This window comes from Vulpes lagopus, chromosome 3 (assembly GCF_018345385.1).
Source record: "Vulpes lagopus strain Blue_001 chromosome 3, ASM1834538v1, whole genome shotgun sequence".
Classification (NCBI taxonomy): domain Eukaryota; kingdom Metazoa; phylum Chordata; class Mammalia; order Carnivora; family Canidae; genus Vulpes; species Vulpes lagopus.
This window is the reverse complement of record NC_054826.1, coordinates 28,318,793-28,333,734: the sequence shown is the minus strand read 5'-3', so window position 1 is coordinate 28,333,734 and position 14,942 is coordinate 28,318,793. Positions and strand designations below refer to the sequence as shown.

The 14,942-nt window shown below is 44.1% G+C and overlaps 1 protein-coding gene across 3 annotated transcripts in view; it reads right to left on the bottom strand.

The window, feature by feature from the left end:
* The window catches only part of ADRB2 (adrenoceptor beta 2), a 54,726-nt gene that overhangs the window by 33,361 nt on the left and 6,423 nt on the right, over positions 1–14,942 (bottom strand). Inside the window, exon 2 of one of the 3 annotated variants that reach the window (XM_041748373.1) lies at positions 430–533. The exons of the other annotated variants lie outside the window; for them this stretch is intronic. Within the exon in view, the coding sequence (XP_041604307.1) occupies positions 430–533 (104 nt within the window). The remainder of the gene's footprint in view (positions 1–429; positions 534–14,942) is intronic. 3 annotated transcript variants of the gene reach the window in all.

Genomic DNA, 14,942 nt, shown 5'->3' with positions numbered 1-14,942 from the left:
GTGGTAAAACAAACTTGGCCAGAGTAGCTGTTTAGTTTATCAGTCTATCTCGAGCTGTCTATTAGACGTAAGAAATACAGGTCCTTCGAGTCTGTAAAATGTACCAGCGAGCCATTTGACCACACTCCACAGAGCCACACGGGAACAGCATCACTAGTGATTTCTGGGGATCTTTCTGACTGAACCATATCAGTTATATTTGATGAAAGGTATTAATTACTTGAAACTTGGGGAGTTGTACAATTGCCCAAAAAAGAAAGTGGGTGAAAACTGGATGAAAGGCATGGGGGAAGAAAAAAAAGAAAAAAGAAAAAGAAAAAAAAAAAGAAAGGCATGGGAAAACATGGGGGAAAAAATAACTCATTCTTTAAAATGATGTCGGTTTTGACGCACTTATGCAGGCCGAATTTAGCAGAGTGTAGCTCTGACCTGGGACTGAATGAGAGATCTCAGTGTCAGCTGGTGTCCGCTCTGCCATTGACCTACTGCATGGCCTTGGGCAAGTCCTTTCTCTCTGGTCCTTGGTTTCATTGCTGGTAAAATGAAGAGGTGAGATGAAATGATTTTGTGCTGAAATAACCAAAAGCTTGTCAGTGTCTAGAGAATAAAGCCCAATTTTACTATTCTATAAAATAAGACCTCTCCTAATCTGACTTGTGATTGGCCTTCCCAGCCTCTCCATGCTCTCCAGCCCTCTGGGACAATATTTTTGCATTCTCCCCAAATCCACATGTTGAAGTGTGAACTCCCACTACTTCACAAATTGGCTGTATTCCCCCCGTTTGAAGAGTGGAACTGAGTTCGGGTGGGGCATTAGGGTGGGCCCTGCTGCAATCTGGCTGGGGTCCTTCTGAGAAGAGGGGATCAGGACCCAGATAGAGATGGTGGCAGGGGTTCGGGTGTAGAGCGTAGGATGCTGTGAAGAGGCAGCTGGAGGGTGGCTTCAGAGGAAGCCAACCCTGCCAGCTCCTTGATCTTGGACTTCCAGCCTCTGCAGCTGTGAACAAATGAGTGTGTGTTGTTTAAGGCACTCAGTCTGTGATATTTTGTTATGGCAACCCTAGCCAGCTGATACAGAAACTAAATGGGTTTTTGTTTTATTTTATTTTTTTTTCAGAAACTAAGTTTTTATTCACGTATTCAGCAAATATTTACGGAACATCTATTATGGACTAGGCAATGATTTGCTACAGAGTGCTGAAAAATCAAAGAAAGAGAAAGAGCTTCTGATTTCAGGAAGCTGCTGCTCTAGAGGGAGAGCTGGTAATCCACAGGCCGCAAGAGGAGTGTGGCAAGAGCGAGCAAGGAGAGGTCCTTGGGACTCTGAGGGCGTAAAGTGCTGTAGAGCTGGATTGGGGTGGGGGTGGGGGGCTGACAAGAAAGGGATGTTAGGGTGTACGTGTTGTTTTATGCCTGGCACCCCTGTGGTGCTGCACTCACAGCAGGGCTTCCCTGAAAGCTCTGACTTTCCAATCCTCTGTGTGAAGTGAGGACATTTCTTAACAGTCAAGGAAACAGAGCCCAAGGGCAGACTCTGCTGCTGAGTGTTGGCTGGTGACGAGGCCCCACAAAGCTAGGGCAGTGGAAAGACTGATGGGTGCCAAGGAAGAGGAAGTGGGTTCTCATTGCAGCCCCACCACAAGCTGGTGGTCTGGTGACCGGGTACGACACCCTTCCTTGTCTGGACCTCTGTTTCCTCATCTTTAGAACATGACAAGGTCAGGACAGTTCATCTCGAAGGTCCGTTCCAGCTCTGAAAAATCTTTTCTGAAATCTAGTTCGCCAGAGATACGGTTTGAGTCTCAGTTTCCTTTTTCATCACTTGAAGGTAGTTATCTTTACTTTTCCTTTTAATTCACAGAGATTTTATAAGTCAGTGAGTATTTGGAAATGCTCGAAGCTTCGGTCCCTAAGCACTGATTAATTTCAACAGGCAGTCACCCCTGAGTTAAGAGTATGCACTAGATGTGACAGGGCCTGGCCTCCGTTTCTCCATGGACTCTACTCGGTTGTGAACACTGAGAGTACTTTATCTTTTGAACAGGAAGTCATTGAAACACAACCCTGTACTAAACACAAGTCTTTGACTTAATAACTAGATCATCAACGAAGTCAATCCCCACTGAAGGAGGTGATGGGAAAACATACAAAATAAAGGCTTGATCTGTTGACATTTCCTGGAAAGAAAGTAATGTCTTCCACCCAGCTACTCAAAGTAAGAAATAGTTACTGCAAGTACCTTAAAAGCCAAGTTCTACTAGAATAGTTTGGAGAGGGGCATCTGGGTGGCTCAGTTGGTTAAGCCTCTGCCTTCTGCTCAAGTCACGATCCTAGGGTCCTGGATTGAGCCCCAGTAGGGCTTCCTGTTCAGTGGGGAGCCTGGTTTTCCCTCTCCCTCTGCACCTCCCCCAGCTCATGCTTTCTCTGTTTTTCTCTCTCTCAAATAAATAAAATCTTTTTTAAAAAAATAGAATGGTTTGGAGGGAAAGTAGATCACTTAGGGAAAAAAAAAATTGTCAGTGTCCAGAATTAGAGAAATGCTTTATAATTTTGATATATTCGTATGTAATCTATGCAGTATTTAAAATATTATTTTAAAAGATAATTCCATAGCATGTAGAAACACAACATAATGAGAGAAAAAAGCAGGATACAAACCACAATTTAGTATAATCTTATTTCCTATTAGATATTATACTATATATCCTACATGTACCTAGGGAGAAGAAAAGATCTGAAAAAAAGAAATACTCCAAAATATTAACAGACGTAATATCCAGAAGGAGGAAGTATGAGTGGTTTTTATTGGTTTCTTTATACTATTTTCCATCTTCAAATTTCCTTCAATATGCATTCATTTGTTTGTTTGGTTAGTCATTTAGCAAATATTTATTATGTACCAACTGTGAACCACTGTGTTGTAGACACTAGAGTTAGAGGTGAACCCCAGCCCTCCTGCAGTTTACCCTCTAGTGAGTGGACACAGATAATAAAGAAGAAACCCAAATGAATCAGCAAGATGGTGCAGATGGTGGTCTGGCCTGCGAATGCACCAAGGGATGGTAAAGAGAAGGAGAGTGAGTGGGGCCGTGTGTCTACGTTGCACCCAAACCACACAGCTCCCTGGCCCCAGGAAGATGCCTGGCTTCTTCAGTAGCTGCATTGGGGCCACAGAAAACTTTCACATGGGGAGTGACAACATCCCATCCCCCTCGGAAGGATGACTCTGGCTGCAGAGTGGAGAGGGGCCCCTGGTAGTAGAGGCAGAGTAGAAACCCGGTGACCTGGTAAGAGACATGGTCTCTCATAATTTGCCAATTCTGGGGATCCCTGGGTGGCTCAGTGGTTTAGTGCCTGCCTTCAGCCCAGGGCGTGATCCTGGAGACCCGGGATCAAGTCCCACATCGGGCTCCCTGTGTGGGGCCTGCTTTTCCCTCTGCCTGTGTCTCTGCCTCTTTCTCTCTCTCTCTCTCCCTGTGTGTCTCTCATGAATAAATACATCTTTGAAAAAAATAATAATTTGCCAATTCTATGACATCCATTTCCACAAGAGAAATGAAGCAGTTGGGCCAGGCCAGTGATTTCTAAGACCATTTCCAGTACTTAAAAAAGAAAACCATTATTATTTTTGAATGTCTATTCCCTTTTTGGAAGGCACATAAGCTTAAACACATGGCCCGAGTCCTGCTCCCCTCTCTATTCCCACTGTACCCCTTGTCCCGTCCCAGTTCCCAGAGAAGGAGTGCAAGTCAGGGGGGCTGTATGTGCAGATGAGTCATTCATCTTCGGGGTGCTTCCTTGTGCCCTCGCTCTGCTGAGGTCTTTATCCTGAAGGTAATAGGGAGCCATGGAAGGCTTTACAGCAAAAGTTGACTTCTGTGTTTTAGAAAGTGCTGTGTCTTGGGCAGTAATGAAGGGAAGTCTGGAGGATACATACTGTTTTCCTAGAGAGTGCCCTGGGGCTATGATAATCGAGAGAGCCCATCTGTGAAAAGAGGGGACACTCTGCACAAAAACACCTCTCTGGGGGTGGGGGGGCAAACACTGGGAGGTGAGAAAGTGTGAGACTCCACCTATTTATTACTGGGGGAAACGAGGCACAAAGAGACAAAGTGAGTCATGTGCCAAGGATTTCTGACTTCAGGGCCTCCTCTCGACTAATGTGAAAAGCAGACTCCACTTAGTGTGTCATCCAGCGGGGAGGAGGGAGTCTGCTTGTGCCAGAATGGAAGGGAGTGTCAGAGTGGGCGGGGCGGGGAAGGGGGAGACAAGCATCCTGGGCAGAAAAGGAGACCAGTGCTCTGGTACCTTCATGTAGACACTCCCATAATCCAAGAAATGCTAAAATTGGCTGAAGAGCTTGTGTTATGAAACCAGAGCAGATGAAACAAAAGAAAGAAGCAGAACTTGAGTCATCCCGATGAGAATCCTTGCGGAGAGCGTGCAAAGCCAAGCGAAAATAGATCAGAGACGCTTTCCCAGGAGACACAGAGCTTGGAGACCCTGGAGCCAATTGTCTCACGTGAAAGATGGGGGAGGCCAAGGTGGGGGCGGAAGGGAGTGTCACACCCTGGAGATGGGGAACAGGCTCTGCCAGCCGAGTCAGGACTGGGACTCGAACCCAGCTCTCCCCATTGGGAGGTCACCCCTTCACAACTAATTCTGGGTGCAACTCTTTCTTTGCCAAACTTAGAGACAGGCACAAGAGCAGGGGGCAATTAAAGTGACTTCAAATCGCGTTGTCGTGTACACACATGTACACACACATTGCTTTAGTTGGGCAAGGTCTTTCTTTCATTAGGGACCAGGGGCCATTACTTACACATCTGCATCCATCGCCCCCAGCTCAAAGGCACAGCTCACGGAACCTAGAGAAATCTCAGTCCAACCTCTTTATTTTACAGATGAGGACCAGAGTTCAGCGCGGAAAAGGAAGCAGAGTCACTTAAACCAATCTGCCCCCTAATCCAATGCCTTTCCTAGCCCTGGCCCAAGACCCGCAGGAAGGAAAACTGTGATGTTTAATACACATGCATAACTTTCCGTTCTCAAGCACAAGTTCTGAAAAGGTGTTAGAGCTTTAGACAAGAGCTAGATTAGATTTTGGCTGGGGCCTGAAATCTTGGCACACCGATCGTTGAAGTTCTACAGAAATCTTTTAACTTCTCTGAAAGTCTTTACCACAACGGTAGCAATCCCAGTCACACATTAAATAAACATTTACTTAATGTCCACTTTGTATTGGCACTCTGCTGGCTTTTTGGAATGTACTCTTTTTTTTTTAATAATTAATTTATTTTTCATTGGTGTTCAATTTGCCTGGAATGTACTCTTAATCTCTTTTAATTTTCATGATATTGTGATGCAGTTATCATCATTCTTGTTTTTTTTTTTTTTTTTCACAGAGGGAAACACAAGTTGGAGAAGCCAAACAATTTTCTCCAGGTCATAGACTCAAGAAGAGGCAGGGTTGGGATTTGACCCTCTACTGATTTTTGTTATGTGGAGCACCTCAGGTATGTGGTGGTCTCTACCACACTGTGGACACCCACCCGGGGGAAGCTCACCGGTCCTGGGGGAGCATAGGGCCAAGTTTCTCCATACCCCATCCTCTTCCGAGGTACTAAGCTCAGATGTAAGCCTTAGTTTACTCTTGAAATCTGTAAGTCACTCCCAGAGGCTCAGGGTGGGGTTCCAAAGAGCCAAGACCCCAGGTAGGCTAGGCTATGAAGAGGCTCAGATCAGACCAAAGATCGTTAGCTTGAGAGGACTAATATTCTTGAGAGGTTTGGCCCAGAGATGGGAAGGGAACTCAGTAACAATGTATTCAAGAGGGATAGACTCAGACTGCAGAAAGGATATAGAACAAGGGACATAATTTGAAAGTCTGTTTGCTGATAGAGACCTCTCTGTGTTTTATGTGAATACACCCTTCCTAGCAGATGCAGAGAATTTCCCGCACAAAACAAGAATTTCCTACAGTGTCCCTGATAGCATTTCATTTTTGCCTTAAGGTCTCCAAACGGGGAGCTCATTACCTTTCAGACTATTATAATTGTTAGAAAGTTCTAGTCTTTATACCAGGGCAGCAATCTGTCTCCCAGATGCATCTGTGCATTGGGTACAGCTCGGCCCTTTGGTTTACAAAGACTAAATATGTTTCCTCCCTACCCGGGAGCACTCTGGATATTTGAAAAGAACTTTCATTTTTTTATGCCACTGTCCCCCAAGGTGTGCTGGGCAGAGTAGTCAGTTTGCACAATGTTAATAGCTGTCCTCTATAAAGCAAACATATCAAAACAAACAGACAAAAGACCACAAATGGCATTCTGTAGGCATGCTAAGCTAAACCAGGTCAACCAGGTCTGTTTCCTGCAAGTCTACTCAGAACGTTTACCATGTTTCTGTATAGTGTGAGCTCCAAAACGGGAAGACTGGCCATGTAATGTTTCCCCAACTTTTGACCTCAAAAGATTTTTTTTCCCTCCCAGTGTACCTTTTACTATTTTCCGTATATGCCTTTAGGGAAAATGTTTGGAAAATGCTTCCTTACAAAAATCTAGGTTCTTACTACCATTGTCTCCAAGCTAAAAAGTCAGGTTCCTCTTAAGTTTCCTTTTGAGACACATTATTGAGATTTCTTCACTATCTTTGCTCTAGTGTAGGGCTGTTGGATTAAAACACAGGAAGCCTAGTTAAGTTTGAATTTCTGATAAAAAAAATATATTTTTTGGTATAAGTATGTTCCATGCAGTATTTGGGACATATTTATATGAAGAAAAGAATGTGTTGGTGATCCGAAATTAAAATTTAACTGAATGTCTTATGTTTTTACTTGCTAAATCTGGCAAGCCTGGAAGGGCCCCAAATGTCCCCCTTCCCTTGAAAAATGTGGCCTCAGAATTTGGCACGGTACTCGAGAGATGTACCAAGACAGAGATCATTGATAACTTTGGAAGCCACTGTCAACTATGCTTTTCCCTGAGGTGCATTTGTTTATTTATTTACTTAAGGTTTATTTATTTGAGATGGGGGGTGGGGGGTGTGTAGAGAGAGTGTGCAGGTGGAAGGGCAAAGGGAGAGAGAGTCCTAAGCAGACTCCACACAGAGCACAGAGCTGATGCAGAGCTCTATCTCATGACTTTGAGATCACCACCTGAGCTGAAACCAAGAGTCAGATGCTTAACCCACTGCCCCACCCAGGTGTCCCTCCCTGAGATGTTTTTATTTAAAAAAAATTTTTTAAGGATTTTATTTATTTATTAATAAGAAATACAGAGGTGCAGAGACATAGGCAGAGGAAGAGGCCGGCTCTCTGTGGGAAACTTGATGCAGGACTCAATCCTAGGACCTTGGGACCATGACCTGAGCCAAAGGCAGATGCTCAACCACTGAGTCACCCAGGTGCCCCCCTGAGATGTTTTTAAAGGGAAGACATTAATACTTTTATGGATGGGTAGGAGTCAGTCTGAGGTTGACAGATCCTTCAGCAAATTTCTTAGTCCTAGCTAGCAAAATCGTGAAGCCAATTGCCCATCTCTCACCCCTTTTCATCAATATATTTAAGTTTCTCTGGTGTGCATATTAAGGAATGTGATCCACAAATGATTTATAATTCCCTTTTCATTGTCTGTCTTCTCCATTAGACTGTAAGAAACTAAAACACGGGGACCAGCCAGCCACACCTATCTTGGTCATAGTTAGCTGACCAAGATAGCTAGATAGACCCTTGTAGCTAATACAGGCTCTGGCATTTATAAGTGTTCAAACATCTTTTCAAGGAATGAATGAATGAATGAATGAATCAATCAATCAATCAATCAAATGTTGTTTGGAGAGCTAAGTAAATCAGATAAGCTGACACTCTGAGAGGAAGCAATTGCCAACAGGGAGGTTTCTCATGGTTGGGATGTGGCCACTATCTCAAGCTTTCCCAGACCCATTAAATACCTTTCACCTGTGCTGAAGGCGATTCTGTTGGAAGTGTGTGCAAAACAAGAACATCTAATTGCTCTGACTAAAATAAGACATTTATGCCAAATACAAGCTGTTTTCAAGAAGCTGAAATACTTCCTGGAGCCTGCAATTTTTACCAAGGTGTGGAACTTGGCCCTTAGAAGCAGGTTGCGCTGTGCCCAGTGGGTGTGGGATTGGGGCAAATCATACCAGGTCTTCCCACAGAAACATCCTGATGCAAGAGGAATTGGGAAAAATGAACAAGCAAGGCCTCAGTAGAGCCCTGAGCTCCAGCTGGACAGGTATGTTATCCGGTAACTCTCACTTGGGGAAAGTGCATCTGGTGACTGGCATGAGGAACCCAAAAGGCTTGGAGCTTCTGCCCTAAGCCACAGTTGACAGAGCTGAGCGTGGTCTCCTCCCAGCATGAGCTCACCCTAGCCTGGGGCTTGTCAATATGGAAAGCATCCCGGGGACTGTCTCTGGAGCAGGCAGTCACTTATCTGCAGCTTTGCAGCTGTGGCTTCGGTGCTGGGGAGTGTTAGCACTGAATTTATAAGATAAAATGCAGCCGAAAGCAGGGAAGAACAGTGAGAGGAGCCTGAGTGAGTCCTAGGAGGGCAGTTGAGCGCAGGACAACTTGTGTTATTTCCTGACCAACTATGAAGACCTAAGTTCAAGTCCCAACCCTGCCATGTGGTAGCTCCATGCCCTTAGGCAAATCTTTTAATCTCAGTGTTTCTTTGTTTTTTTTTTTTTTTTTTTAAGATCTATTTATTTATTTGAGAGAGAGAGAGAGAGAGAGCAAGTGGGGTAGAAGCTGAGGAAGAAAAACAAGCAGACTCAACTGAGTTCGGAGCACGAAGCAGGCCTTGATCCCATGACCCTGGGATCACGACCTGAGCCAAAATCAAAAACAGGACACTTAACTGACAGAGCCACCTGGATGCTTCTAACCTTGGTCTTCTTATCTGTGAAATGGGAACGAGCATGCTGACCTCAGAGTTGTAAGGATCAGATAAGATGGCAGATATAAAAGCTCTTTGTAAACTGCCAAGTGCTAGATCAATATGAAGGATTGTTATGACACAGTGTCCCCTTGAGCACAGTGCTATGGTCTGCAGCACTTGATGGATCTAGTAGCTCACTGCCAGGATAGCATAAAAGAGCTGGGAGAAAAGAAGGATGTTCCTTACACAGCCTGAAGCAAAATAAGAAGAGCTTCAAGTTACATTACATAATTCTTTTTAATTATAGAAGAAAGCATTTCTAAGCACACACTGGAAAACAAAAAATCTCAGTGGGTAGGAGTCTTTAAAATATCAAAAAAAAAAAATCACTTGGGTCCATCTTTATGGCCTTAGAACGTAAGGCTCTAGGTGAGCCTTTCATTCGGCATGAATGTTCCTACTGATTTCCCTGGAGTCTGTCACTGGCTCAGGTTAAGGCCCTGGAGGGCTTACTGGTAAACAGGAGCAAAATACACACAAATGTAGTTCCAGTTCTTCGGAAGGAAGAGAATGCGGACTGTTGTGGCTGATAAATTTCTTGCTACCTTCTCTGTGGAGAGATGTGACACCCACCAGAGCAAGATTTGTTGATGTGTAAATATGTGCGTACACGCGTTCACTGTGCCAGGGCAGTGGGGCCACGGTGGGACATCTTGCCCTGAAAGGCTTTCCTGCCGGGCTTTGTCTGTTTCCTCCTCCAGTGTCACATTTCGTGCAGTGAGTGGTTCCTTATGGAATGCACTGCGTGGAGTCCCCCCACAGTCCCCACCAGGACCTGCAGACCTCTGGCTTCCCATCATTACATTTACTTCTTGATACCACCAACTTTGTGCAAAGGGTGCTCCGGGCTTGGTGCTGGGCAGAGGCTCTGCTTACAAATCTGAGAGGGCACAAGGCAATCTTTATGCAACCTGACCTGCCCATCCTCCCCTCCTTGCCCAGGCCAAGAATAGTCAATGATCATGTTCTGGAAGAAACCCCACCTTGTCATGGTGTGCTCTGAGCCAAGAGGAGTGGGAGCGGAGCAGGAGGTGAAGGCAGGAGGCCAAGCCTAAGAGCCCGAAGCTCCAAAGTTAGAGGGTTTGGATCAGGTCTGATACATCACTAACCTAGCCCCCACCCCAAACACTGGCTTAAGCCTGATGATACTCAGCGAAGAGTATATTTCCACACCTCTGATGCTTGCTGGGTTTCAATACCATGCACATAAATACATGAGTGTGTTCAGAGAGGCTGTGTTTTTAAATGAATATTTACATGTAAACGTGCGTTTCTAAGAAAACAACACCCAACTGTCTGTGCGAACCCTTGTGTGCACCTTTATCTACGTGAGAGTGCTTTTGTAGAGTAGATACAAATCTGATCCCTACTGTAAACATCAGTGGCTTCTAAAAGCCCTTGGGATAAAGACCCAAATCTTTAATGTGGCCTAAAATTCCCTTCACATGTGGCATCTGTCTGCCTCTTGCGGGCTTACCCCATACCCTGCTTCATTCTCCCTCTCTGCACACCAACTAAACTGACCTTTGCTCGGTTGTCTCATGCACCAGGTTTCCTCTTACTCCAGGACATCTGCACAAGCTTTTCTACCTGAGTGGCATGCTCTTATCTCCTTTCTTTTTCAAGAGATTATCTAGCTATCCTTCAGCTCCTAGTTGAAACCTCACTTCTTTGTGGGGTTGTGAGCCTTTACCGAACTCTCAGAATTAGTCAGATTCCCTCAAAACACCACAAATCTCTTCTGTAGCACTAACGACAGTTGCAACTTGGCACGCATTTTTTAAAATGAGTTCTCTCTCATCACATACAAACTCCATAAGGGCACAGATGAACTGTTTTTATTCACTCACTGTGCTTCAACACCTAACAGTTCTTGGCACTTAATAGGAATTTAGTACGCATGCTTTATTTTTTTTAATTTTTATTTTTTAATTTTTTTTTATTTTTTATTTTTTTTAAATTAATTTTTATTGGTGTTCAATTTACCAACATACAGAAAAACTTATGCTGAGTGAAATAAGTCAATCGGAGAAGGACAAACAGTGTATGTTCTCATTAATTTGGGGAATATAAATAATAGTCAAAGGGAATATAAAGGAAGGGAAAAGTACGCATGCTTTAAATCAAGGACATATAGACTCACCAAGGAAAAGGGGTCTGCACACGGACTTGTGCCTATGTAGGTAGCAGTGGGACCATGATTACAAGACGTGGCATGTTTGCTCACACAAAAGTATGCTTAGGAATCTCTATGTGTATATTTCTCTAAGGTTTAGGTCTGAGTCTATGTGGCCATATAGCTATGTGGAAATGCGCTTGTGTGGATTTATGTTGATATAGGTGTAGGCATCAACATAAAATTCTGTGTGTGTGTGTGTTTATTTGGGTGTGTGCAGCTGTGTGTAGAGGTGTATGGGTCAATATGTATGAATCATACTCTTCTCTGTAGTGGGTGGGACCCCCATCAGGTTTCTAAGTAGGAGGGTTTATGTACATTGGGCAAATAGATTCACATAGACTTTAATATAGTTTGATTTAACCAAGGTTTGGTGTCAGGGAGGAAGGGGCACTGGAGTAGTAGTCTATCACTGCAGCAAAATCCCTTGTCTTCCTGTGCTGCTACCTCCCGGTCTATTGAAGAGGGTTTGGGACTAGGCATTTTATTGTCAGTCAGAGTAATTCTTTATCACATACAAATTGTTTTCATCTACATTGTTTTATTTGGCAACACAGGAAAATCAGGATTAGATTTATTTGTTTATTTATTTGATAGGATGATTTTTTTTTGATAGGATGATTTTTTTGTGTGTGAACGTATGCAACTGCACAGGATCATTTCTTTTGTATGCCTACATTTTGTGTTCTTCAGTGGAAAGGACAGGGAAGGGAAGACAGTGCTAGCATTAGGTCCCCGAATTGCCTCAGAGCACCTGCGTCGCAGTCCTCTGGGAGTCGTCGTGGCAAAATGCAGATTGCTGGCTCCCAACCAGAGTCCTGTCAGATCAGAGTCTCAGAGACCGGGGGTCATGAATGTGCATTTTCTCAGAAATTCCCCCAAATCATTTTTGGGACCCACCGCAGTAAAATAAAATAGCGCCAAGAAACTCCTACCTATACTGACATCACTAACCCTTCCACAATCCTATAGAAAGAGATTTCTAAGGCTGGCCACCTGAGGCCCTTGAGGCTGGCGCTCAGTTCTGTTAGGTTGAGGAGGCCAGGTGATTATTTGGAATCACAGAGACACAGAAGTGAAACAAGAAAGAAATCTGAATGTTGTGAGCAGAACAGGCTTAGAGTTGGCAATGCATCTCCGCACTGTGGGCACTTCTCAACCAAATCGAAAACAATGAAAACCCACCAACAGATTATCAGGGTTGTCTGCAGTATTTAAGACTATCTAATAGGATTTTTATAAATAAAGAGGAACACTAGACGGTAGAACAGAGGCAGAATGGGTCCAATGAAGAAAACTCTCCAGACAAAGGCAGTTACAGTTGAAAGAAGGCAAGAGTTCCCTAGGACTCTAATTTTGCTTTGTCATGAGTATTGCTGTTGTGATTTTAAACACTGTTTTCTCTTCCTGAAGAAGTGAATATATTTAGAAACACCAGTCTTCCCCTCTCAGCACTGGAAAAATAATAATAAAACAAGCCAGGAGAGATGGTCCTCTCCTGGTGCCTGGGCTACCTTAGTACACTTAGGAAGTAATGGGCTTGCTCACCGCCCATGCCATCTGGATATTCTCTAAGGTGAAGCCTCAGACACGAGTACAGACCTGGGCAGAGAAATGGGAAAAGCACCCCAAAGCCAGATGTCATGGGCTTCCTGCCATGACAGTCAGGATTTGACTCAGCGCAAACCAATGTGCTGGTACCAGGCGGCCCACCTCTGCTTCCTACCTGGTGGGGGAAGCTCAGAAACACTGGCTGAATGATGGTGAAAGACAGGGTGCTGCCCGCCTTCAGGGCAATCTTGTGTCCTCGTTCATACTTAGCCACAGCCTACCCTCGATGGCAGGGGTTTGCCTCTCAGTTGCAAGGCTCAGAAATTAATCAGGCCTCATGAAAGAATCTCTGGAGAATAAAACAAAGCATGCCCATTAAAAATGCCTTCTCAGGACACCTGGGTGGCTCAGTGGTTGAGCATCTGATCACGGCTGAGGTCGTGATCCTGGATCCTGGGTTGGAGTTCCCACATCAGGGTCCCCATAGGGAGCCTGCTTCTCCCTCTGCCTATGTCTCTGCCTCTCTCTCTGTGCCTCTCATGAATAAATAAATAAAATCTTTTAAAAAATGAAATAAAAATAAAAATGCCTTCTCATCATCTTCTTTTTCTCTTAACTGACCCCACAAGGGGGGAAGACGGCATATCCTAGCAGTGAAGCACATGGGCTCTGTTTCACTCCAGTGGACTGTGTCATTGTTGGCAACTTAGTTAACCCCTTCAAGTCTCAGCTTCCCTATTTATAAAATGGGTAGAAACACAATTGTGCCCATTCTGTAGGGTTAGGGTAAGCACTAAATGAGATCACTCGCAAAAACCACCAAGCATGTTACCAAGTTCATAGTATCCCTCTGGAGTTCATAGTCATTATTCTCCCAAGAGGTGCTCTGTGGATAGAAATCTGCTGTTATACTTTTCATATAGTAGGTATTGGTCACTATGTAACTTGAATGGACTTATTTTAACATAAATCAACTGGCTGGGTTGGAGGCATTTAACGATGCAGCAAGAACCTCACCCGAGGAGTTTAGTGATTATGCTCTGAAAGCAACTAGAGCCCATTTGCAGAAAGCATGCTTTCAAAGAGACAAGTATGGCAACACCTTTTTGTCAACTAGCAAGGAAGAGAGGGGACATTCTGTATAAATGACAGAATTTATCTCCGTAAACTTATTCATCAGAATGTGATCCTTGGGGATCAAGGGAACTTTAGAATGTTAGAAACACTTGGGGGAACTTGCTAGAATGCAGATTCTTGGGCCCCTGCTCAGATTTCCCAATCCAGATGCTCTGGGAGTGATGGTCCTCTGTACCCCCAAAGTTTGAAAACTGCTGGCCGCTTCTATTGTCAGGCCAATTATGACACCTGGATTATATTATATATAAAAGATATTCAAGGAGGCATTTGCAAAATTATTATCAGTGGGATCAAAGTTGTATTCATAATCTAATTCTTTTTCGTTTAAAAATATACCCATACGCATTGCATCGCCATGCTCAGGACAAAGACTGGAAGCATATACAACACATATAACAATGGCTCTCTCGAGGTGCTAATGTTATGTGTGATTTATCTCATTTTGTGATTTCATATATTTTTAAATGTTCTACAAAGAGCATCTATTACCCTTCTAATGAGAAAAAAATAAAATGTGCTTTTGAAATAAAAGCATTGCGGCCAGATGTGCCGCATCAAATACTTCCTGAAATCTTACAGAATTCTGGAAAAAGGAAACACAAGATTCATGGAAACCAAACTATCTCTCATCACAGATGATGAAAACAGGTCTAGAGAAGGAGAGTGACCTGTCCGAGGTGGCCCTACTGGTTAGTGGCTGGGCTGTGAGAGACCCCAGGTCTCTAGGCTCTTGGACCAGAGGGCTTTGAAGTGCTCCGTGCTTTCCAGGGACCTGCCTCCCTTTCTTCCTGCCCTGTGAGGGTGACGGAAAAACTACAGGAAGTGCACTGATTCTGAGGGTGGAGAAGTATGTAATAGCCTTTGCAGAGAGGACTTTGCAGCTCTCATTATTCTCTCTCTGGGAGTTAGTAGGTCATTTGCAAAAGGCATGGGAAGAGCAGCTGATGAAAAGGTCTAATAGTTTGGAAAACTGCTTAACCTTATTTCTCTATTTCTGGATTTCCCCCCATGGCCAAGGACTGTTGAGATCCTGATTTCCCCCGGAGGTTTCCTGTTTAGGAATGCAGTGAAACCTCTGAAATCCAGAGGAATTGGGGAGAAGGCCAGCTGGA